This window comes from Pyxicephalus adspersus, chromosome 9 (assembly GCF_032062135.1).
Source record: "Pyxicephalus adspersus chromosome 9, UCB_Pads_2.0, whole genome shotgun sequence".
Taxonomy (NCBI): domain Eukaryota; kingdom Metazoa; phylum Chordata; class Amphibia; order Anura; family Pyxicephalidae; genus Pyxicephalus; species Pyxicephalus adspersus.
The window spans coordinates 19,746,449-19,772,669 of record NC_092866.1 but is presented as its reverse complement, the minus strand read 5'-3'; the positions used below and the strand labels follow the sequence as shown (position 1 = coordinate 19,772,669).

Below are 26,221 nucleotides of genomic sequence, written 5' to 3'. Positions count from 1 at the left end.
CTTTACATAATGATCCAAAATGCAAGGCTATTTACACATATATCTGGTATTATTTCCACATTTACTAAATATAAACAGGAGCAAAACCTATTTAATCAAAATTAATTCAAATATACCTTAATGATAAGTTCTGGTAATTAAAACTAAAGCAAATCAACACACATACAGTCATGGTAAAAAATATTGGCACCCTTGCATTTATGTTGGAAATTGCACCATTTCTCCAAGTAAATTGTCGCAATTACAAATGCTTTGGTATTGTCATGTTTACACAAAAAAGAGAAATAAATCACAAAACATCAAAAATGGCCTGGACAAAATTATTGGCTAAATATTTGGTAGCACACCCGATGCAAGAAATAACCGATGTTAATCGCTTTCTGTAACAATCAATGAGACTTTTACATCTCCCCACTGGAATTTTGGATTATTTTTTGTTTGCCAGCTGCTCTAGGTCTCCTGGATTTTAAGGGTTCCTTCTCCCAACTGCTGATTTTAGATCTTTCCATAGGTGCTCCATGGAATTTAGATCTGGACTCATTATTGGCCATGTCAAAATTTTCCAGTGCTTTGCCATAAACCATTTCTGGGTATTTTTTGAACTATACTTTGGATCATTGTCCTGCTGAAAGACCCATGGCCACCGGCTAAAACCCAGCTTTTTGACACTGGGCCTTACATTGTGCCCCAGAATTCTTTGGTAGTCTTCAGATTTTTTAATACCATGCAAACAGTCTGAAAGGATCTGAAGGTTTCTTGGCTCTATTCCTCTGTGATCTCTCACCATCCCAGTGTCTCTCAGTGCATCAGAACAGGCGCCCGGGAAGAATCACAGACGCATACACTCGTATGGTATCAAGCAATCTTCAACTTTATTGTAACAAACTTCTGGTTTATATATTAAAACAATATATCCTAGCGCATGCTCATTAGAGTACATAGATACTAGTTTATCTATTCTAGATCTGAAATTAATTGGCTACATATTTTCAGACATGTACAAAAGACCTCGTAATAAATAATTGACCTTATCTGAGTTAGCAAAATTAACAAGGACACTCGTCTCGGCAGAACATTAGATTTATAGAATCTAAACAACCTAGGAATACATTCATAACTAAGCTAGAATCTGAAACAAAATGGAGTGTCTCGGGCAACAAAATGGAGTGTCTCAGACCCTTTCACAGTCAAGACTACCAGTGCCTGAAGCAGCAAGACAACCTCCAAAACTCTATGCCTGACTGTAAGGACTGTGTTCTTTTCTTTGAAGGTTTCTTTTTGTATTCTGTAAACAGTCAAATGATGTGTGTTACCAAATAGCTGTATTTGTCTCCCATCTGTCCAGAGGACATTCTCCCAGAAGGCTTCTGCTGTCCTCTGGACAGATGGGACAAAAATGTAGCTTTTTGGGAAGAGCTGTAGGTCAATGAAGGAATGTGTCATGTTATAGGAATAGCAACAAAAAAATTGGAATCTTCCATGTCCATGTGTTTCAATGACAGTAACTAATTCCCACCAGGAAATGTTTAAGGGAATGTCAGATTCATTGTTTTTTTTAAGGGAGCTCTACTTGTATATACATACCCTGTTTTTTCACAATCATCAGAAACATATACATAGCGCCACCTACTGTGTGTAGAAAGTAAGAGAAAAATATGTTTAAGTATCTAAGCTGACATTTCCCAGCTTCTAAGATAGCTGCATATCATTTTGATTTATAGAAAAAAAATGTTTTATGAAATTTCAAAAAGATTCCAATTCTATACTAGATTTTGCTAGACTTACGGTTGAAAAATATTAATGCCTGATAAGAAGCTTTATCAGAGGGAAGATGTCAACAGCATAGTTCTCATGATTTGAGCACTTTAAAGGTCAAATCTAGAAAACTGGGTCTTGGAAACCTAAATATATTGAACTAAAACACTAAAAAACAGAAACATTAAAAAAAATGTGATCAGGTTCATTCTGTCAGACTAAAACTTTTGGTAGACTATAGAAGGAGTGAAGAAAAAAAGTTAGAACTTTTAAAATTGCTTTGTGAGTTTAAATTTCAGCATGAGCTGCTGAACTCTGTAAACAACCAAGTTTTTACAGCAGATTAGGAGAAACTGGAAAGGATGTAAAAAAGGAGCTTAAACTTCCAGATGTTCTGTTCCATAGGGGGAGCAGGGGGAGGTCGAGCGAGAGGCACCCTGCTGTTCTCTCTTCTACTGCATAGCAGTGGTTCCTGATAACTCATTCATCAATCACTCAGGACAGATTGATGAATGACATCTGGGGATGGCTGTACAACTGCCAGATTTTCATCCAAGACGAGCTTGACCTTTTGTCTTGGGTGACCTTAATTTGACATGTGTATTCAGTTTTAGGTAAGTCCTCACAAGCAATGGAAGTGATATTGGCACTCTGGCCTATGCAGCGTTAGGTCCCAGGTTTCAATCCCGCCCAGGACATCATCTGCATGGAGTTTGCAGGTCCCCCCCGTGTTTGCATAGGTTTCCTCCAGGTACTTTGGTTTCCTCCCACATTCAATCTAAAGTAAACATTCTTCATTCACATTAAATAGCCATGCAAGAATTTCAAGCAAATACTGTCTTTTCAAAGAAGTCAACCAGCTTGACTAAGCCCAACCCACAGATACAGGTGGCTAGAGCAACAAACCATTCTGATCACATAGTGACAATGTCGCGCTGCAGTTTCTCTCTGCTGTTATCATTCACCTTGCTGGGTAAGTTTTTGAAAAAATATTTCATATGTTCAAAGTTTCCATAAAAATGGTAATAGGTTAATTGGTGTAATCTGGCAATGGTATAATAGTATGTTTTGTTTTTTTTTAAAAAAGGTACCAGAAAGTGCCAGGCATTGTTGCATTTTAAAGTTCTTGCACTGCCATTCTATACAACTACACTAAACTGTGTGGAAGCTTCAGTGGATTACTGACATGCAATTGTTCCAGTATCCCCTAGTTTTTGCAGTGTGCTATACTTAAAATTTAGTTGTAGTGTCAGACTTAATGATCAGACAATTGACAGGTTATGGAAACTCATTTATTATATAGGTTGACATTCAAGAATCCAACCATCGATAATCCGGTTCCTTAAGATTTCCGGCACTGATTTATTTAGTTGGTGAACATTAAAATTCCATTTGCTTTTCATTTAGTGTTTAATTTTTTTTTCTTTAAAGGACAGTACAAGTAGTCATTTTCTGGTAATCAAATACAGCAAATATAGGCATAAAAATCCGGCATTTTTGAAAATCTGGCACACCCTGGGTCCGAAGGTTGCCGAATGTTTGAATGTTAACCTGTACTATAAATAAATAAATGATAAACTGTTCTAGTGGTCACTGAGACCTGTTTTCTCTTGTGGTGCCTCTTACTTCCCAACTAAAGCTATAACACGTTTGCTGTTGGTGATACACAAACACTGCTAGGTAGCATTGCTTTATGAATTTCCAGCATTGTGCACCTACAACAGAAAAGGCCAGCTTTATATAACATATGTACACTGTAAACTAAAACTGTGGCAACAGAAAGTAAATAGGGTTCTGGGGATTCTCTAAAAGCGTTATTTGTGATGTACCTGAAATATTTAACACTTGATCCTTTCCAACACCCCAATGAAACATATTAAAAGCAATTGGAAAAGAAAAGTGGACGATAGTTGGTCAATGAAGAAATGTACCTATACATTGGTGCCTGGTTGGAATAGTGACCCTTTACATAATCTAGTAACCCCTTGCATTGGTGGTCACTGAAAAAGTGACCCTTTACATTGGTACTCCATTACAACTGTGCCCCTTGTTGTGCTTATATACATTGGTGGTGGTAGAGAAGTACCCTTTATTTTGTTGTTAACTTTAGGTAAAGGTAAATTTAGGAAAAGGTAAATTTAGTGCCCCCTTCCAGTGGTTGTAACTGAAATGTTTTGATTTACGTTGGTGGTCATTGGAAAAGTGCTTCCCTACAATAGCATTCAAGGTACTGCTTCTATATATTGGTGGATAGTGGGGAAGTAGACTCTTACATTGGTGGTCCCCTCTACAGTGGGTCTCAGGGTGGTTCTTCCATATGTAGTTATCAGTACTGGAAAAAGTGGCGACTTACTTTGGTGGTCAGCTCCTATAACATTGTTGGTCAGAGGAAAAGGACCTCTTTGCACTGCCAGTCAGTTGAAGGAATATCGAGTACATTGGTAGTGAGTAGTAAAAGGGCCTTTTTTTTATTTGTGAAAGAAGTATGCCATAGGTTTGTGGTCAGTGGAAAGAGGGTCCTATTACTATACCAACCAATAATGACCCCTAACGTTGGGGTATACCCGGCTTTAGTACTTGTGAAGTTGGTCCTGGGAATAATCATACCATCTCATGCCACTGAAAGCAGTTCCCTTCAGTATAAAAGATGGTCTAAAATACATTTGACTCTTTTTATTGTCTGCCTTCCTGTTCCAGTATCCTGTGACTTTACATAACAACCTAAGGTAGCTCAGGAAACAGATACCAAATCTCAGCACCTCTTAACCTGCAGGGAAGGGCACCACTTTCATTTCTATAATTTTAGGTTCATAGTTAATTGTGACAAACTGTTGCTACCAGCAGGAAAAGTAATCTAAGCCTTTAAATCCCTCTATAGATTATGTTTTCTGCTCCATAGCTTTAGCTTTTAAAATGCATTAAAGCAGGGACATTTGTGTCTAATTTAACACATTAAAGAGAAGTTTCTGTCTGTGTGTTTCTTTCCTTTAGGTACATGCCTCGGTGAATATCCTTGTAGTTATAATGACCTAGTACAGAATCTATCTGCCATAGATGAAACAAGCCGACCTGTAAACAACTGGCTTACTGCAACCAACGTAACAATTGATTTAACCCTATACACTGTTATTCACCTGGTGAGTTTAGATTTTTATATAGGTATATAGATATTTTTTAGATATTTTTATTTTTTAGATAATTATTTTTTATATGTGGTACGGTATTGTCACAAACTTAACCTACAAAATCTCAATTGATCAATTTAAAAGAGTGAAATCTCCTCGAAGTGAATTATGTTTAAGAATAGTTTTAATGACGAATTTGGCAGTAAAAGAGGAAAAAAACAAAAGAGGGGAAATACTGAAGTAAATCAGAAACTCCATGTTAGTTTGATGTGAATATTTCAAAATGCAATAAAACTGGTGTTTTCACAAACATTTCACCTAGGATTTACTTATTTAGATATGATTCCATTAGAAATGGATAAAGTTTAAATGAAAGTTGTTTGAATCTTTGTGAAACCATTCATAAATAAATCAAACTCCTTGTGATCAAATAGAAAATAGGAATTTAGTGTTAAATAAAACAAAATCAAAGCGTGCACTGCATAATTCCTGGCAAAACTTCTCATTTTATTTTTTCAGGACACAAGCTTGCAGTCTTTAACGACATTGGTCTGGTTAAACATGGTAAGTTATATCATTTTTTTTACAAATGTTCTACATGAGATAGCTGTCATTGCACATACAAGTTCAAAAAGTTGCAAATATTGGGCAGGGAGGGGATGGGGACATTGGGTAGTTGCAACTTCCTCAACCATACTTTTTGTCCAGTTTCCAATTTTTACTAAATATTTGTTACTTCAAAATAACATTGAAGTCTTATACCATCATACATTAGCTGAAATAATAGGCTGTGAATAAAATGGAGTTATCACATACAGCAATAAAAGATTGTTTTAGTTGTTAGTAGCATGTTTTTGTCTGAGCATGTATGATTAAATAAAATGTGATTAGAAATCTATATCAAGGAAACTGAAAAAACTTCTGCGGTGCTCAAAGTCGTATATTAGTTAGAGGTCAGGGTGGCTGGGTGACACGGGATATATCCATAATAATGATGGGTGTATTCACATTTGCTAACAAAGAGCTAATGACATTTAGGAAATCCATTTTAGGTTTACTGGATCACCCAGCTATACTTTAATAAATCAAGGCCAATGTCTCTAGTGAGCCCAATTGCTGTAAACTTTTGTAGACAAAAACTCTCATAGTTGGCTGATGGATGTTAGGGGCAGCTGCCATTACTATATTTAGTAATAATATACTGATCCGGGAGTTAAATTTCTAATGTTAATAGCAGGCAGCATACGCAATGACTGGTAAATAATAAGAGAGGTACTAGTTGAAACTTTAATCACTATTTACATTAGAAACCTGGCTACAGGATAGTTATCGAGTAAGCAGTATTTCTATTGGACACAGGCTATAAAACCCTTTACAACCACCATTCACAAAGCGGGTGGCCAGGTAAATAACCTATTCACTTAATAATTTGTCAATTGCTTTCAAAGCCAGCCACAAAACCCACTCTCATGTGTTGTATTGCCTAAAAATGTTTACATTGGGCAGCACGGTGGCTCAGAGGTAAGTGGCCTTTATATGCTAGGTCCCAGGTTAGAATCTCTGCCAGGACAATATCTGCAGGTTCTCCCCGTGTTTGCTTGGGTTTTCTTCAGGTACTCAGGTATGCAGGTAGGTTAATTGGCTTCCCTCTAAAAATGACCTTAGACTGTATTAAAGCATATGACTAAGGTAGGGACATTAGATTGTGAGCTCCCTCTGATATACTCTATCATTCCATCCCTTCCATTGCATTCATTGGGATCCAATGAAGGAATGTTTAGAAATTCCCTGATACCATAGAGTGTGACCACCTCAATTCAGTACACAGACAATTAAATATTCTCCAGAACCTTTATTATCAGTTTGATAGACCACACAAGGGGTTCTTGCAGCCTCGACAATGTGAGTACCAGCTCTTTTTCACTATTGAAGAATATCTCGTTGGGTATCAACATGAATTATATTACTGTGCTTGACTTTTGCAACTGTTGCAATTGACTTTTCCTGTGGCTAAAAGGATTCCCATAGGACCTCTCCTTAATTGGTAGGGGTTTTCCATTATACCACCTGGGTAGTGGTGCCACTATAAAAACAAAAAAACAAAGTATATGACTTTATATAGTCTCACTAGTTCCATTAACTGGTCTTTTTTAATCTATCTATCTATCTATCTATCTATCTATCTATCTATCTATCTATCATCTATCTATCTATCTATCTATCTATCTATCTATCTATCATCTATCTATCTATCTATCTATCTATCATCTATCTATCTATCTATCTATCTATCTATCTATCTATCTATCTATCTAATATTCTTTCTATCTATCTAATATTCTATCTATCTATCTATCTATCTATCTATCTATCTATCTATCTATCTATCTATCATCTATCTATCTAATATTCTTTCTATCTATCTATCTATCTATCTATCTATCTATCTATCTATCCACACTGTATGGCTTAATATGCTAGTGCTATATACTGTTTGCTATTATTATTTTTATTAATATTATTAGTAATAATAATAATATTAATATTAAAATTCTTCATTTTAAATTTACAGGCTTGGGACAGTGAATTTAAAACATGGGATCCTGCAATGAATTGTGGAATAAAGAGTATATTTGTTACAGGGGACAACCTTTGGAAACCAGACCTGTATATTTATGAAAGGTAAGTCCTAAATTCAAAAATAGTGAGTTTGAAGTTCTAAAATGGTTAAAATGCATTGCAGTGCCTAATTCTTTAAAACTATGCATGTTTATGCAGCCTCTTTCCTCTGAGTGATAGATGGTAGCCATATAATATCCACAATTTCCCCTTCCTCTTTCTCTTTACTTTCTACCATTGTCATCTGTCGTCCAACACACAGGGTTGTTAACACTGATTGGGATTTCAATTTATAAAAGGCACTTTGTCAGCCCAGACAGTTAGGAACACACTAGATTTCTGGAAGACCAGTGTATGTATTTTGTAATTTTAAAATTTTCTTAAAAAATTGAGTAATTTATGTATTACAGAAATGTACTAAATATTTTTTTTGTCCTTTTGACACATCTGATTATAAATTATAAAAAAATTATAAACATCACTAATACAGACTGCAACATTTTGCCTGCTTAACAATTTTACAACAACAAAAATTCTTTCTTTAGATATTTTGGAAACCCCATAACAACCAGTTTATTTGTATCAGGTATCCAATATACTGTATTATGATAGCAATATCATTACCAATATTTCTTGTATTTGAATGTATTCTTCTGTTTTAGACTGTTTACTGCACTAATGCTAAAAAAAATGTTATTAAGGCAAAATAAACCATTTTCTTTATTCTTCAGGACAGAAAATGATGACAAATCACCTGCTATTCCATATTTTAATATTTCTTATAAAGGAAAAATTATCAATGCAAAGCCACTGCAGATTGTAAGTTCCTGTAAATTGGACATTTATAAATTTCCTTTCGACACACAGAAGTGTAATATCACCTTTGGTTCATATAATTATCCAGGTATGTTTATATTGCATTCATATGTTACACACAGACTCAACTTATATAGCCTTTCAGAAATGTTTAACCATTAATATATCATCCTGTCAAACTGGGAAATATAGTCAACTGAATTTTGTACTTAGTACAAAGAACTGAATTCTAGTAAAAAATAATGAGATACAAATGTATAGGCTATTAAATGGTGCAATAACAATACCAAAAAATATTAGGGGTAAAATAAGGGATTCTAGAATCTAGACTATAGATACTTAAGTATTTTCATATTCATGAAAAGGGTTTAAAGTTCAGTGCAAGCTTAGCCATTTTTTTGTTACAATAGAATTTTGAAAGACTGTCATCCGGGTCCTCAAACTTTTAAAGGGCCAATTCCGTTGGACCATAAACAGGTCAGTGAAAGTTAGCAATGATTCAGGTTTGCAGTGACAGTAACTAATGCACCAGGGTTAGAAGTTGTTAGGAGTAGGAACAATGCCCTATTACTGGTTTTAGAGAAAGGAATTGTGCCCTGTAGCTGGCATGAGTAGAAGGAATAATGTCCTATCACTGATGTCGAAAAAAAGAAACATGTCCCATCAGTGGTGCCAGTGGGGGTAATAGTGGCTAGTCGTTGCTGTCAGTGGGAGATAAAGTGTATACTACATTATATGCACATTGCTGGTACAAATAGGGAGGTATGGCACCATTATTGGTTTAATTGGAAGAAATAAGGCTCTAGTGTTGGTGTCAGTGGAATAGAATTCTGTTGTGTACATCCATTGGAGAAACAGTGCTCCTTCACTGAAAACATAACATTGTTGCAAAGATAAGTCAGTGGAGAAAACTAGTACCCCATCTTTCATGTCAGTAGAAGAAATAGAGCCCAGTCATTGGTTTCAGCGGGGATGAATAATGCCATTAGTGTCAACCCATTGTTGGTGTCGGTGGGGCTGCATTAGTACCCCATTGTTTGTATGGGAAGTAGAGGTCCTATGATTGTTGTCACTAGAAAGATTAGTGCTCCATTACTGGTGGCAGTAAGGCGGAGTTGTGACTCATTGTTGGTGTCAGTGGGAGGTGTCGTGTCCCATCATTGGTGTCAGTGGGAAGTTTTAGTGTCCTAGTGTTGGGGGCATTTACTCAAAGCTGTTGGGAATGAATTAAACCAATTGTTTCAGTCTTGGAGTCTCTTTAAGAATTAATAACTTCACATTAAAAGAAGCTTTAGAGGTCAGTGTTGGTTTTAAAGAATTTTTCTGTTTGTTAAGCTTATGTAAATAGTAAATATGTAAATAGTATGAACAGATGAACTGCATATGTGAAAAACTTATCACAAATCATTGTTTGTGTATGATTTTTAACTTTATGTAATAGCTGACTATGTACTTATATTACAAACCTAGTACATATTTCAGAAATTAAAATATAACCATTAAATCTGTTCCAAACTTCATTATATGATATATATAAATACACACACACACACATATATATATATATAAGTTTTGTGTATGTTTGTTTTACTTTTTTTCATTAAACATACAATCTAGTAACAAATGTCAAAATCTAATAAATAAACAGCAAGAGGCAGAGACAGTTAGAAATTTAGATTTCTGCTGGCGAGAATATACTCTAGTTCCTGCATGGTTATTGGGACAGGAAATAAGGTATAATCTCCTTAAAGAGGTAAAGAGGGTAAAACTGACCACAGTTCTAGGAACTCCTCTTACTGCTTGAAACTAAGATGTAAAAATAGCTTTAAAAGAAGTAAAAAACAAGACTATGTGCTTAGATGGCTAATTTTACCCTTGTCTTTCCTATTTCACAGAGAAAGATCTTGTTATGGTTCCACGTTCTAATTCAAGTATGGTGTATAAAAACACAGATGATGTTTTTGTCCGCAAAGGGGACTGGATACTATTAAATATTTCAGCAAATTCAAATGTGGTATTTAGCGAAGGTATTAATTACACCACAGTCTACTATGAGGTAAGAGAACAACTTTATATATATTCACTTTGTATTAGAAATAACCCTCATTTTTAGGGTTATGGTCATGAAGAAAAGGGGTTTAAATCTAAATTCATAATTGTATGAAGAGTTGCTTCTTTGCAGCGATACCCCTAAATAAGCTTTAGATGTCTGTGCATTTTGGAAGAATCACTCATGTTGTGGGAAAAAATTATTAAAAAAAAAAATAAATAAAAATAAATTAAACATTTGTAGAGGACTTTAATATCAAAAAAGTTTAAAGTGAAACAGACTGTCCGCGTATTAAACATACTTACCCCTTTTTCATGACAGTATTGATAGCAGCCATTATCCATGGTTAGATCATATTCTGTTAAAATAGAGAACTGTAGACATAAGAAAAAGCATTTTGTTGCTTACATTTGTCAGACAGAGTCTTCCTGGTTTGTTTTCTTTGGAATTAGAAGCTTATCCTCTTCTCTTTGCTCACCAAAGAAACAGCACTCTTCCAGTCTCTAGCCTTGGATAGCTTTAATAAATCAGACCCAATGTATCCGTCATCACCTAAATAAAAGATGCCCGTGTCCCCCACTGAGCACTGCATTTTTTTCCTGTGGTCCCTACACCACTACCGCACAATGCAGATAAACCTCTCTCTCTTTGGCCCTGATTTATGAAAGCTCTCCAAGGCTGGAGAGAATACAATTTCAGAAGTGAGCTGGGTGATCCAGAAAACATGAAATGGATTTTTTTAAATAATTTGCTATTTGCTAGCAAATGTTTTGAATACTGGACCAGATCCATTCCAGGTTTGCTGGTTCACTCAGCTTCACTGATGAAAGTGTACCCTCTTCAGCCTTGGAGAGCTTTCATAAATCAGGGTCTTTACATCTAGATTGAGTTAAGGTTTTTCACAGAACCACCCTGATATCTAATTTGTGTTGTCTTTTTATTCCATTTGTAGATCACCTTAAAGAGAGTGCCTGTAGTTTATATTGTTACCCTCATCCTTCCAGCATGCCTCATGGTTATTTTGGATTTGTTCAGTATGTTTATACCAATGGGCTCTGAAGAAAGGCTTAATTTTAAAATAACCATTGTGCTTGGATTTTCTGTGCTCCTTTTAATCCTAAACAACATGCTGCCAACATCTTATACCCCTCCAATATTAGGTAAGTTTTGTTAACCTTCAATCCATATATTAGGTGAAGATATGCTATATACTTCATTATATGGATTTAAAAATTTTACAACCCCCCAGCTGCACAAAACTTATATTCGCAGTAATCACTGGTTTGTGCATTTTCAGCAATTTAGCGGCTGTTGCTTGCTGTTCTCTAAGTGTAATCTGCAGGGTTAGGCTTTCATATTAAAAGTGTGATCATGCAGAGAGTAGGAGACTGCATGCACTTATTTAGTAAATCAACCCTGATGACTAGCAGTGATGTAATACAGATTCTTGAGTCTTAGAAAACATAGAACACACTGTAACAATTTCTGTGCACCAAAATGCAAATATAGTAAAGGTATTTGTTAAATTATAAAAAAAATATATCAGTATCTAATGAGACAGCATTTGCATTTTTTCAGTACAGTCAAGGAACTCACAACAAAATAAATATAGGGGAAATGATAGAAGTGTTAGGTGCAGGTGCCTCCAATACCCTGCTGTTACAGGCAAATCTATTCATACAGGCAAAGCTCCAACAATTCCAAGCAAGTGTAGACGCTTGCCTCTTCCTTCTGATCTCACATATGTTTTTGGACAATGACTGTGATTAACTGCTTTACTGGCCTATAGGAATGTGCAAGAGGCTGGAAGGAGCGGGCTATTTTCTTCACTATTAGGAGATACCAAACTTTTCCCTGTCCAGGATTTTAGCATAATGAGGAGAGGCTGCTTGAATTTCTAAGGTGCTTGCATGCTTTTCTATACTTTTAGAAGCTTAATAATAATGTAAAATAACCGACTTTAGAGGTTGCCATTCAGATCCTGGACTCACTACCTGGTGGGTCAGAAATCTGAAGCATGGAGCCAGGAAAGTATAGAAAGCCTCAGTTCCACCCTACATCATGTTTGTTCTAGTTCATCTCTAAGTAGTGACATTCGTATTAAGAAGACAATCCTATCTGTGGCACCTTTAACAGTCAGCAAAGTCAAGTACTATATTCCCCCAGTTTTTAATTTCAGTCTGATATGCATATTCCTTTTTTTAAAGACTTCTCATCTTTTACTCTTGTAATTACAGGTATATTCTGCCTTGTGTGTATGGCAGTCATGGTATTCAGTATAATTGGATGTATTACAATTTCATATATGTTAATGCTTTCTGAATCCCAGAAAAATGTTCCACGTTGGGTAAAGACCTGGATTTTGACTTACTTGGCGAAACTTCTCTGCTTTAAATCCTTTAGCAAAAATGGAATAAACATCGGTGAACCGGATTCTGTAACTTGTAAGTAGTGTTTGCTACACGTCAGATAAAGTGGAGTAAAGTGGACCATGTTTATAAAATATGTAAAACTGTAGAGGAGCTGTTGTTGCCTAAACATTTAGATTTTCTCAAATACTTTCCAACTTTCTGAGATGGGAAAGACAGATAGCACAAAGTATTCAGGATACACCTAAATACTTACCTCTTCCATAAAAGATGAAATATGCACAAATGATTGGTTTAACTTCTTCTTAACACATTTTTCCAGCACTTATTTTACGGACCCCCTTTAATTTTTAGATTCAAGACACACTTTGCTCATGCCTTAAACAGGTTGACATTCAAAAATCCGACAACCTCCGGACCCGAGGAGTGCCGGATTTTCAAAAAATACGGATTTTTTAAGGTTTTATATGGTGTATATATTAAAAAAAATAACACTAAATGAAATGACACTAAATTGAAACAAAATGAAATTTTAATGTTCACCAACTATTAAAAACAGTTTTACAGATTTTAGTTCAACTAAATAAAATAGTGCCTCAGAATTTTAATTATTACTATACACTTGAAAAGAAGCTAAATAGCAGATAGACTGTCAGGATGATCATCTTCATGACTGATAGTAACAGCATCCTCAGCAACAGGAACAGCTTCAATTTGTGGAGGAAAAGCAAGACCTAACAGCTGATTCTGGAGTACAGCACCATCAACACATAAACAGTGCTCCAGAAAAGCACTGAAAATTTAAAAATGCACTCCGAAATCTATGCCGGAAAACTGAAGGATCTGCATTATCGATGGCCAGATTTTTGAATGTCAGCCTGTACTTATATTGTTTAAACTCCCATGCTTCTCCATTGTAGTTGGTAAAAATTTCTGGTGGCTTTGGGTACTAGGGAGCGTGTGAACTTTTCCCCTGTGACAGTGCTTGGGTCTATGAGCCAATTTCCTGAGTACTATCACACGTTTGAGAAGGTATTGACATAGATCCTCCCTGCTTTTAGCATTACTGATTTTACAGCTATCTGCTACCAGGAGACAAGGCGGATCCAAGCTTTCCATATATCCAGACCATTCATATCTATGTTATTGACTTTTTCCACAGATTCCAATAATGAAATAATAAATAGAAATGCTGAGAAAAGAAACAAAACACAAACATCCATTGAAGAGAGCGTTGAAGTGAAGCTACTTAAGAGACTGTTGAATGAAATCCTAAGTATCCATGAAGAAATAACGGAGTCTAGAGAAACGCAGGATTTCAAGTCAGAATGGCATGCTGCAGCCCTTGTCATAGACCGCTTTGTATTTCTAGCCTACCTTATCATAGTAATAGTTGTGTTTGCAGTTGTAATCAGCATTTGGGCATCATAAAATAATATGAAGTGATACCAATATTTTCACTTTAGCTTTTATGGCAATCCCATGTTTGCCTATCAAGCTAATAAGACATGAATATGTCTGAAATACTTGTTAAGATGCTAATTACATTTTAAACTGTAATCTATGCATTCCTTATTACAGAAACTAATTTTGAAATATACCCTGGCCATACCAAATAGGGCTTTGGTATGCAGGAATAAAATGCTCTTAAAGTAGGGTTTTCAACTGACCAGATTTACCAGACTATCCTGTAAAAATGATGAGAAGAAATATTCAGCATTAAGATCACAAGGCTGGCATTTTACCCCAACACAAGTGGCAACATTTCCTCAAAGAGACACAACCTGATATCTGGTAATCATTTGTCTAAATAGAGGGTCTGTTCTGCATGTGTTCTCTCCCAGAGATAGGTGATATTATTTACCCCATTGATAGTCTTAAAAACAAAAACTTTAAATATAGTGGAAAAAATATTTAGGTTGCACTTTATGCTACTTTTGCTGGACTAAAGTTTGTGTTATATTGCACTAATGTATTTTGATGGATCTTTTATGTCTCATATATGCACTATAACCAAAAAAGATAGTTTACTATACTGTACCCATGCTTTATATTATTTACTAATAAGCCATGCAACAGAACAACCTAAGTATCTACAATAGCTCAGCAGTTGAGCCCTAATTTATACTAAAGTATGTTATGAATAATATTAGAATACTGTATATAGTATATATGTTACAAAGAAAGATGCCTAAAATAAACCTATTGTTATAAATCTTAAATAACATTTTATTTTTTTAAATTTATAAACTGTATATAACTTTCTGTTTTATTTGAAATAAAGCGTTTTAATTTGAACACATTTGTTTGTATATTTTTTTATTAAAGAATGTACTTTGAACCTTTTATACCAGTACCTATCCTACAAATGACCATACTATCTCATGACTTGTTATGGTGTTCGATTTCATCTACAAACTTGAAAAACTACTTCTACATGAAGGCAATAGTAGAGCAAAGTTTACAAGATTACAATCTATAATGGTATTAGGGCAAAGCTACTTTTTTACCTAGGGGACAGTTGTGGCTACATTGGCTTTACTAGTGCCTTAGAATAAGTTTTTCAAGTTTGTAAAGAAAAATGAAATAAAAAAAAAACCTTTGTTGTTGAAGGAACAGTAATCTGAGATCATACTTTACCCTGAAAGAAAGTTTGACGTCATCAAAGTGGCTTGTCATTACCTCTGTCTGACCAACACATAAAATGAGTCTCTAGCAGTCTCAACTAATACCACCTCTGGTTCTCATATGTTACTGGCAGGTATAATACAGATACCAAAGCACTGGTAAAATAAAAGTAGTATTAGTATAGTTATTTTACATTCTGGCATCAATGTTCTAGACTGGTACACGTAGAAGGTCCCCTGGTTCCCATCTTCTCTCTACTGTCATTACCAAAATCAACAAGTTCTGTGTGTGTCATGGTAGATATTCTACTAGCACCAGCTGGGTTGTGTTTTTTAAAGCAATGGCTACCTGGTTCCTAAGTTTTTTAAAGACTTACTGGAGCATACTGCTTAAAAATGTTTAAAAATATAGACTCTACCAAAAAAAAAAAGTTACTACAATGTGGTTGTGAGAAAACTACTTTATTATTCCAACACATTCTTAGATTTTTATACTATGAATGAAATGTTAACTATTAATTATTTCAGTTTTGTGGCTAATTTAAATAATTAGGCAATTACCCAATACAATAACTAAGGATTAAATCAAATAAAAGGCAAAATTTATATTGTATGGCAGGATAGTATAACAACAAAAAAAAACACAAAAACAAGCTAAAGACCAGCCAGGGTTAAAAGGCTGGAAACACCTAAAACAGGGGCTAGGGACGGTGCAGCTAAAGCATGGTAGATAAAGAAATTCTTACAACAAATCAAAGTTTTGTGAACAAGGTGGTAGCCAGCCAAAAGCAGCATTCATTCTTAGCAGTTCAATCAAAAATGATAAGACTACATCCAAGAGCCAAGAGACCGAAGAAACAGACTGGAACACAAGTGCAGAAGACTAGAACAGTGTTTCTTGACGTTTTAAACTTGGGGGAACCCCTTGAAACTTGACTTTTCAGGTCTTAAGGGTATCCTTCTATAATGTCTATATACGCAGCTCACAATACATTGGCTTAGCAGTCATTGGGAACAATGCCTCATCCATTGCTTGCCAGTGGGAAGGCTTCCACCCTTACAAGTATCCAAAAAGATCAATGGTGTCAGTGGAAACTGATCTGAAAAACACAAACTGCTCATTGCTGAAGAAACCCCTAGAAAACTCTGGAAGACCCCCCTGGGTATCTTGGAACCCTGGTTGAAAAACATTGGATTAAAAAGTAACCAATGTCCATGAAATACAATGAATAACAATAAAAATGCCAGAAAACAAGGCAAGATTGAAACAAAGTTGGTGTCTAGGCAAATTACCCAATTAGGTATTCTACATATCAGGAAACAAAAAATCTGACAAATCGTTGAAGTAAAAAAACACAGACTACAGCCCAACAGGGAAAAAGCAAAGCTGTAAAAAGAACACAAACTCTAAGCCACAAGAATACCATTACAGTAAACTAAAAACACAGTTTGTAATCCAGGATCAAACAAACATGTGATGGACACACCATTGGATAACTACAAGGAAATTGCGAACCCTAAATACATGGGAATGTGGGGGAAACCAAATGATGTATACCAGGGGAAAATCCAAGAGGTGTATGTGCAGGAAGTACAATATATATATATATATATATATATATATATATATATATATATATATATATATATATATATATATATATATATATACTCATATATGTATATTCACTTGTTCTTTTTTTAGGTACACCTGTCCCGTTTCCCAAACGTTTCCTAATGTAAATTGTCAGGACAACCTGCTAAAGTTTAAACCAAGCATTATTGTCATTGTTATGTTTTGTAACTCTAAAAAAGCCAAAAACTTTTTTTTAATGTTTTGAATACAGTAATGAGGGTTCAAACTTCTATCAGTTTTTTAAGCTGTCCGTGATGGTTTCGGAGAGGTCTCATTGTGAGACCAAGACAATAAATTAGCTGGACAGGGATCTCTGGAAGATGTGGAGTGTTTCCTTCTATACCAACATGTTTTGGTCAATGTTTGTATCACATTAAAGAACATTCCAATAATATCCTACCTTCTGACCCATTGTTGCAGGGACATAAAGTCAGGGAAGTCTCCCCAGTGGGAACACACAGACAGTAAAAATAATTTAAAAATGAAGGTTAAAAATGATTAATGCACCCTTTATACGTGAAGGGTCCACAAAAGAGGCTTCAGTAAACTACAAAAAAGACGAAAGGTTGGTCTCTACACACTGTTCCTTGAGATTCTGAAAAATATTTACTCTTATGATAAAATCCAAAATATTTTGGGCACCTTCTGACGCCACGTTCATGGGGGAAGGGTGTGTAACTACTTTAAGGGAAGTAGTAAAAGAACAGCTTATAGTTTGAAAATACTTAGTTTAGCCAATATTAGGTAAAAGTGTAAATAGAATTAATATACCAGATTGTAGCTGCAGTTTTTCCTAACACCCTTCTAATAAAAATCTTTTAGACTAGAGATGGATTTTAAACATGGTCATGTGCATACTTTCAACGCCTTATCTGATTTCCATCAGTTAAAATACGCCTGACTAAGTTTACTCCATGATCTATAGAGTTCGTTTTTCCCCTTATGATGTGATGTGTTACTTCCTTATGATGTCTTTCATGGTAAATTCTTCTACAATTATCACCTCACAAATTTTCGTGGTTTCATGCTTGGTTTCAGCTTCAAGACAAAATCGCTACAATAAATTTTGGTACTTTGAAGTAATTTCCCTTTCAGACAGAATGAGGAAAAGATTTCCAGAAGAAGTGCTAGAGGAAAATTGTGCCATTATTTTTTCATATATATATCTAATGCAGCCTCAATCTTTTTACCCCAGAAGAGCCACTAAAATAATTTCCAAGTTTTGGGAAACCCCTGCTAATACCCATGCATTGGGTGTCAGGGGGAAAAATAGCCCCTTTTATTAGGGGTCAATTGGAAGAATGTTCCCCTTAAATTAGTTAAGTGGATCCCATCCTTTAAGACAGCTAAATTGTTTGCTCTGCCAATGGATGTTGACACAAGAACTATGAAGGCACTAGCAAATGGAAGGACATTAATCATCTAAAGCTCAAGGAACCCCTATCAACCTTTGGCGAGAACCTAGGATTCCAAAAATCCCTGGCTGATGAGAACATGTCTAGTGTCTAATGCACATGGAAACTCCCTATAGAGTTAAAACATATTATAACCCCAAATAAAAATGTTATATACTACATCTTACCTGGTATATTCTGGCTACGTTTATTGTCTTCTTTCAGACTTTTTTTTACTTTATTTTTTCCTGCCTGTGGAGTGACCTAGAGTGACAAACGCACGTTATCGGTCACGGTTGGGGAGACATAGCCTCTAGGGGGCGCTTACGGCACAAAAATTGTGTGAGCCCTGAGAAGGGCCAAGGCACAGAGTCTAAGCGGTACCCAGGTCTTCTCCAGGGCCTCTAGTGGTGAGGATGTGGCACTTCTGGTTACTGCCAGGTCGCGGTCCTTGGGCACTTTGGGGTGGGCATGATTATACGTGGTACCAAATCACTCGGCAGAACAATTGTCAAGGAAGGCCAGGGTCAAGGCAGGAAGCAAGCAAGAGAGGTCCAGGAAATAGACACCGGTAACACAGGGGCCACCCCAGACACAGGAAAACTGGAACAGCACAAGGGAACTAGTTGGGACAGGGAAGGCATTTAATTTACCAACAAGTGTAAAGGAAATGCTCAGCAGAGCTATGGGCTACTAGCGGAGACATGTTGCAAATACCAGTGATGTGTCTGAGCAAGCTAAATTGCCTGGGTGATTATGAAGGCTATTTCCTGATTGGCCGATGGGAGGGATGATACTGATTAAATCTGGAAGAGCGGGCACGCCTGGGCTCAAAACTGCCTGCATGCGCAGGAGAGTGGCGCCTGCACCTTAGCGAGTAAGAGGTAAGTGTGACAGTATCTTTGGAAAGGTTGAGTTGTCACCCTATGACAGTAAGTGATTTAACACAACAGAGCAACCCCTCAATTCACTCTCACCATAGGAGATGATGTTCTCCTAGAGAAAGTTTGATTGCACTGCAAGTAGAAAGCAATTCAAGAGATATCTGGCTGGATTTACATCCATTTTTTTACCTGTCAAACAGATATAACTAAACAATTCTTCTGCATTTAGAAGACCTGAAGTGGAACCTAGCTTTTGCCAGCTCAGTGTAGGATTCTGGAATGTGCTGGGTATCCCAGCATCCCCTGGGGCTACGGGAATGAACTCCCACACACATACATAGGCATTATGACATGCTGGCCTTACCAATCAAGTTAATTGAGGACCCGTCTCCGGGAACAGTATCAGGTAAAGATGGTGGCATCAGAGCAAGGACAGGAGGACAGGTGAGTGCAATTAAAAAAATTGTGATCAGGCAGGTACGGTTATTTTTTTGCAAATGGGGAAGAGCAGATATGCCTGGTTGCAATTTTTTAACTTTAAAGGTTTAGTTCCGCTTTAAGTTACCAAAGAATACCACAAGCATTTGATGCTTGTGCTCATTTAATAATGATTTTACCAGCCACAAATGGTATAGAAATGCTGGTTCTTCCTCATAGTTCAGCAATGTGCTTTAATGCTTTCCTATTTGTTTTTCATTACAAATCACCCCCTCCCATTCCACTCTACATCTTTTATGTGAGTTTCACATTTAGAGTCATTTTGAGTAAATAGTCTGTATATATTTAGCCGGCTTCTCTCCTATATCAGCATTCTTTCCTTGACAGCAAATTATGATCTTATTTTCAGAAAAAAAATTTCCATCGTGTACAACAGTGTTAGATGATATAATGTTTTACGCCCTTGTGTTGATAGATATGTTAGGGTTTTACACCCTAAAAGTACATAAAAGACTCTCAGAATATGTGTTAGCTTGTAGTAAGTATAAGACTAGGAGAGCTACTGAAAGTTCTAAATGCTTGATAGCAGTAACCTCACTTGCAGCACTCAATAGGATTCTTGGGCTCATGGTCAACAAGAACTTGAAGTGGAACTAAACTTTAAAACTAAAAAGTTGTGAGCAGACAGGTCCTTTATTCCAGAAGGGACAGGCAATGTTCTTCTGCAATAAAATAAACGTACCTGCCCGACCAGAATTTTTTCCTTACACTCACCTCCATCCTCACCTGGTTCTCTTCCAGGTTCTGTATCCTTTTGAGTGTTTACCAATGCAACTCCCAAACATGTTAAAGGGTTGATTTTTTTGCGCATGCACAATTCAGTGTACTTTCTAGAAAAAAAATTGTGAACAGGATGGTAAGTATGTTTTATTGTAGAAGAGAGTATTTTTGCAGTTTTTCAGTTACATTTTAAATCTCTCAGTAGCAATAATATTTAAATTGCCAGCATGGTCCTAGCCTGAGGGCAGGTTCAGACCTACTTTATGATGCAAAAATCCAGAGTGCCTAAAGGTGACTGGCACTTTGCCAGCTGCTTAATCACTCGCACTACAGAACCATTTCCTAAAAAAACAGCGCCTGCCCATTTAGGGTAAGTTCAGCACCACTTCCATTCATTCTCTATGGAGTTGCCATAGAGAGAACCTACATGTAGGATCTCCAGAGAGCTGGTGCTTTCCTTGCATAAGGGAGCAATAAACTCATTGCTTCCTCCAGAGCAAGCATAGCCTTAACATAATCATAAAGAGTAGACTAGTAGACTGCTGACCAGATACATTTGCATTGTTTTTTAACACAATACACATTTTTGCATTTATCTTGCACACGCAATGTATATAGCCATCACTGCCTATGATAAGGGAACTATAGCAATGGTCTAGAGGAATCCAATTCACCTGACCTCCATTATCAAGTTGGATAGTGTCTGGGGAAGTTTCTTATCGATCAACAATTGTCTTTGGGTAGCGCATTTGGTTATAGTAGTCACATTTACCTGGACCTGTTCTGTAATGTTAAACATGTTATGTAGCCTAATCAAGCAGCGTATTCAGTTTATCAGTGGGTATTAAAAAACTGAAACATCTCACGCCTATTATTCAATCTTTTGGAAGTTTGAAATAATTAGATCTACTTGACTGAAATTGTGTTATATGTGGATGAGAGCTGATATTAGGAGCCCTCACCCTCTGGGTTGTTTTTTCTGACATGTGACAGATGGTCTCTTTTTGAAAACCGGTTGTCCTCTCTTCCCAAAGTGTGCACCTCTATGCCCTCAAAAGAATGATCATTTTCCTTAAATGAAAAGTAACCTGCAGAATTCGCCATCCAATGTTGGTTCATCTATTTTTTAAAGGTTCTTTGTCTCTCCAACCTGTTGCAGACTTCCTGGCACCAAAGAATTGGATTATGTGAAATGGTTAAGCTTATTTGCGATTAGTGAATTTGTAACTTGTATTCCATAAATGGAATTTTATTGGTGTTTGTTTGAAAATAGTCTTAAATGAAATAACAAACATTTTAGCACAAATATATGTGGCTTTAAATAAGGTGGTGTTCTACCGCAGTAGAGCATGCCCAGCCTATTCCCTCCACCAGTGGCGCTTACAGCAGCGGAGGAGTTACAGGAATTAGTGCTCTGCAGCTTGTTGCATCCTTGTTTCCCTTTAGCTGGGTTTTCCCTCTCAGCTTGTTGCATCCTTGTTTCCCTTTAGCTGGGTTTTCCCTCTCAGCTTGTTGCATCCTTGTTTCCCTTTAGCTGGGTTTTCCCTATCAGCTTGTTGCATCCTTGTTTCCCTTTAGCTGGGTTTTCCCTCTCAGCTTGTTGCATCCTTGTTTCCCTTTAGCTGGGTTTTCCCTCTCAGCATCCTTGGCACTGAGATTGCACAGCTGAAGGGAATTTGGAGCTGTGCTGCAGCTGATTAGCAGAATGGTTCCTGATCTCAATCTCACACTGCCATTGGCTGCTGGGTCCTTATGGTCGCCCTGCTTTTAGATTCCAGTGCCTGTTGTAGCGTTTAGCCGGGATAGTATGCGCTGGAGTGTGGTTCGGGTTATTTACTGTTCTTGACCTCCTAGAAAGTTAAGTTAACCCCTAGTTTATTCTTTTGGCTTTCAAGGCTCATCCGCTGGGAAGAACAAGTCATACAACAAGTTGACCCTCCCATGAAACTATCAGTGATGGGGTATTTATTTCCTTACAATGACACCGCTGATGCTGAAGTCTTCCTTCACTGACACTGCTAATGTTGGGGTATTGTATTTCTGTACACTGCCATGGCTATTGTTGGGTTACTTCATTTCTTACACTGACACCAATATATTGATGCATTGTTTCTGTCACTTTAGGCTTCGCCTACAGCACCCCATGTGGTCTATTAATAAATGTTTCTCCCCCAAGATTCACCCAGCCTTAGTTAAGCCTTTTTTACATTTGATTCAGAGTAAAAAAAATATGGGAATCATGAGAAAATAGAATTACACATTTTCCAGCTGAATTTCTTTGCTAGTATGTGATTTTTATTTGAGGTGACCATGTAATTGTGGATATAGTTCTCACCTCACCCCCTCTTACCCTTCTTTATTTACCCCTTAAACCACTCCCACTGTTACATTCAAACCTGCCCTAATTGTGTGCAACAATGATAATATCATACTACTTAACTCCTGTGCTCATGCCCAATAGAATATTTAAGTGCAAAATATTTTAAATGAAAGATATAAAAATTAAAATATAAATAACAGCTTATATAACAAGGTAACATACAGTATAATTCCCTCAAAGCTAAACAGTTTTACATGGCAATGCATATCAGGAAGGAATTCATGCAGCTATTACAGTACACACTACAGATGAATACCAGTACTGTACAGCACATTTCTATTAAGTTTACCTGCACCACCTTGTGGAGATATGCAGTATTACTGCCTTCTTACGTTACATATTTTGCCTTACAGCAGATCTATCATCACATTTTAGTATTACAGGTTGACAATTGAAAATGGGATCCTTCAGTTTCCCGGCATGAATTACAGATTGCATTTTCGAAACAGGTACTGCAGTACACTGTTTCTCCACTAATGTTTTGATGGCACTGTTCTGCAGAGACAGCTGTTAGGTCTTGCTTGCTAAACCAATGACATGTTGAGACGTCCCTGCTGCCTGCTCCCTGGAACTGTGCCTGATGTCTGCGGGTGCTGCGAGAGGTAGACTGGTCTGTGTGGAGCTAGTATAAAAAAAATCTGTAATTTTCACAAATCCAGGGCACCTCAGGTACGGAGGTTGCTGGATTTTTGATTGTCAACCTGTACATGAAAATTCCTTTTATATAATGAAAAAACTATTTTTTGATTTTGACTTTTTTGGACAGGTCTTCTTCTGTCTTGAATGCTGTGGTGGTAGAGCCTGAAGGGGAAACCTGTAGCATTCAGAGATATCTGTGTCACATATCCCTGGAGGCTGTGATCTGCTCCTTTTGCCATCAACAGGCTTTTCTATAATGTGAAAAAAATGGCTTAATCTCAGGTATGTGCAGTGCGAGTTTGGGTGACATAAAGACAGAAGATGGCGGCGCTGGACATAAAAAGTTCCTCTTGAAAGTGGTCCTAGCCACCAAAAGTTACAACAAACAAATCAGCTCCCAAAACCATAGCTGTATGTAAGTTCATGGTTTGTAATATGTTTAGGAAACATGCTTAAAATGTTTGGAAAACAAAATACATTTTTTCTTTTTATAAAAGGGTTAGCCACACTTTTATATGAAGTCAAAATGTGAAGATAAGTCTGCTTTAAAAGTCAGTGAATGTTATTGGCCTGTGTGAAAGGTCTGTTTTTGAGGTCCCCTCATCTCTGGAAGCGAGGACAGTGACAGAGGGGGAAATCCTGTACAGCCTGCCTTATATCCACTCCTGAATCCAGAGAAAGTCTGCAGTCACACACTAGTGCAGGCATGGCAAACTACAGCCCCTGGGCTGTATACGGCCCAATGAGCTTGTTGTTCCTGCCCTTTGGGTGGTCTATGGCTCTGGCCGGTGCCACCACGAGTAAGGTCAAGAGAAGGACCACGCTGGGAAGATGCACCGGCAAGAGCCGCGGAACACATCCCCCATTTGTATCCCGGCTCTTGGAGGAGGGCGGGTTGTGTCCATTGGCATCAGTGGCATTCAGTGGCATCATGATGGCATAACCCAGCCCACTCGCTCATCAGCCCGGCCCCTCAGCCAAATTTTACATCAGATTGTGGCCCCCAACTGAAAAAGTTTGCCCACCCCTGCACTAGTGCCGCTGCAGAGACATTGGTGGACTACCTCCCTTCTTTAATAGCATTGACCATCATTGATCAAGACATAAATTTACTTGCAGTTGGCTAATTAGTCACTAGATTTGAAACAATTATCGCTAATATCAAATATTTATCACAAACATTCATCCTGAGCAATAAAAAAAATAAAAAGGTTAGTTTATAATAAATATATAAAAATATATAAATATGTATCCCCGGCATAGCCCTGATCACGTCATGCATCCCAGGAGGCTCTGTGCTCCCATTCTGTCCACCCTTTTATGTAATGTAAAAGTTTTGGTGATACGTCCACCTAAAGATGGCCAAATACCCAAACCTGGAGGAAGACCTGGGGAAGATGGCAGTGCCAGAATGAGGAGAGGTGCCTGTACTCACAAAAATGCAAACCAGGCAGGTAAGTTTATTTTATTGATGAAGAGCCATCATGTTTAGTTCTACTTTAATTTTCACTAAGCACATGGAGAAAAAAGAACACAGCCAAAGATGCAGTACTACCTAAAGCCACTAGATGTCAAACTTAAAGTGTACCTAAACTCAACATTTTCACTTTACATAAAAATGGTTAGACAACCCTAATATGTAGAGCAAAAATGTGAAGTCTTTTTTATTTTTATAAGGGAGCTACACCCTTTAAAAAAAAAAAAAAAAAAAAGGTGCTCTTAGTCTTGATCACTACGGCGAATGGGAGAGCAGTGCCTCCTGGGATACCTACATCATTCATCCCAAGAGGCTCTGGGTGCTCCTTCTGTGCATGCCCTAATCTCGGGGGCATTTCTTTTCTACTAAGGGAAACAGATGCCGAGCTCACACGTGCGCAGTGCACGATCGGGTGACGAGCCAAGAAGACTGCTCGGATAAATATGAATTCCAGGACAACGCGGGACCGGATCAAGGGAAGGACCAGCACCATCAAGGGATCTGCAGGACTAAAGGTAAGTGTGATTTTTTTTTTTTGTTTTCAGTTTAGTTCTGCTTTAAAAGGCAAAACCTTAAAACCTTTAAAAACACACACAACCCCCCTAGCGGTATTTCCAAGTGTGACTTGGAGAGGATTTTACTTGCAAAAAGCGGTAATCCTGAGTCATACTCGGGGTCGCCAAAAACATAAAACAAAAACACTTACCTTGTTTCTTTGGGATCCCCTGGCATCCTGCTGGTCCCTGCATGTCCTCGGGACATGTCTTCTTCCTTCGATCTTCAGCCAGCGACTGCAGATACGTACTCTGGGGTTTCCCAGTGATATTGGTGCGGACGGGAGGCCCGGCGGGAAATTCAAATAATTTTGAATTGGATTCAATACAAAATAACTGTATTGAATCCAATACAAAGAAATCTTTATACAATATATATAATTATATTATTTATATATATCATACATGCTACTGTACAGTTATTTTACAGGTTTTAGTATTTTTTGCACCCTTGTTTTAACAGATTTTGTTTTAATATTTAAAGTTTATTATTACATTTATTAATTATTGGACATATTTCAGTGAATTATGCCTAAGAATTATAGGCCTACAATGTAAAATAAATATCCATGCAAGAAAAAGTAATGCTTTTTGCGTGAAAATACGGACAGACTTGGAACGCCAGGGAGGGTAAAGAGAGATCACTATTATGATCAGAACTGAAGATTTGGTATGAGT

At 37.0% G+C, this 26,221-nt stretch overlaps 1 protein-coding gene across 1 annotated transcript in view; it reads left to right on the top strand.

Moving 5' to 3' along the window:
- The window catches only part of LOC140338488 (5-hydroxytryptamine receptor 3A-like), a 32,933-nt gene extending 20,116 nt beyond the window's left edge, over window positions 1-12,817 (top strand). Inside the window, exons 5-11 of the mRNA XM_072422723.1 lie at window positions 4,747-4,892; window positions 5,400-5,444; window positions 7,453-7,562; window positions 8,231-8,403; window positions 10,211-10,371; window positions 11,318-11,525; window positions 12,603-12,817. Of these exons, the coding sequence (XP_072278824.1) occupies window positions 4,747-4,892; window positions 5,400-5,444; window positions 7,453-7,562; window positions 8,231-8,403; window positions 10,211-10,371; window positions 11,318-11,525; window positions 12,603-12,817 (1,058 nt within the window). The remainder of the gene's footprint in view (window positions 1-4,746; window positions 4,893-5,399; window positions 5,445-7,452; window positions 7,563-8,230; window positions 8,404-10,210; window positions 10,372-11,317; window positions 11,526-12,602) is intronic.
- The last annotated feature ends 13,404 nt before the right edge of the window (window positions 12,818-26,221 follow it).